Here is a 260-nt window from a genome sequence, read left to right as displayed (position 1 = left end):
TAACGCTTCCTTCTCCTGCACTCACCCCGCCCCCCCCGTGCCCGCAGCCCATCGACGACCCCGCAGCAGCCGAGCCCGACGTGCCCATCCCCATCGCCCGGAAGCTGAGCGGCGTCTCCCTGGGGGACCTGTGCCCCTTCACCCCGCGGGAGAGGTCGCCGGGGCTCATCCCGTGTGCGGATAGGACCTCCATACTCAGGTATCCCTCCTTCCCTTGGCTGTCGTGGGAGGGTGGGGGAGTGTGCGTGGCGGGGGTCGGA

General features: G+C 70.4%; 1 protein-coding gene across 1 annotated transcript in view; it reads left to right on the top strand.

Annotated features, from left to right (window-relative positions):
- LOC119585989 (serine/arginine repetitive matrix protein 1-like) overlaps positions 1 to 260 on the top strand; it is a gene marked incomplete in the record, with an annotated part of 14,897 nt that overhangs the window by 3,869 nt on the left and 10,768 nt on the right. Inside the window, 1 exon segment of the mRNA XM_037934700.1 lies at positions 48 to 199. Within this exon segment, the coding sequence (XP_037790628.1) occupies positions 48 to 199 (152 nt within the window).

Source organism: Penaeus monodon, chromosome 20 (genome assembly GCF_015228065.2).
Source record: "Penaeus monodon isolate SGIC_2016 chromosome 20, NSTDA_Pmon_1, whole genome shotgun sequence".
Lineage (NCBI taxonomy): Eukaryota > Metazoa > Arthropoda > Malacostraca > Decapoda > Penaeidae > Penaeus > Penaeus monodon.
This window is presented reverse-complemented; position numbering and strand designations above follow the sequence as displayed.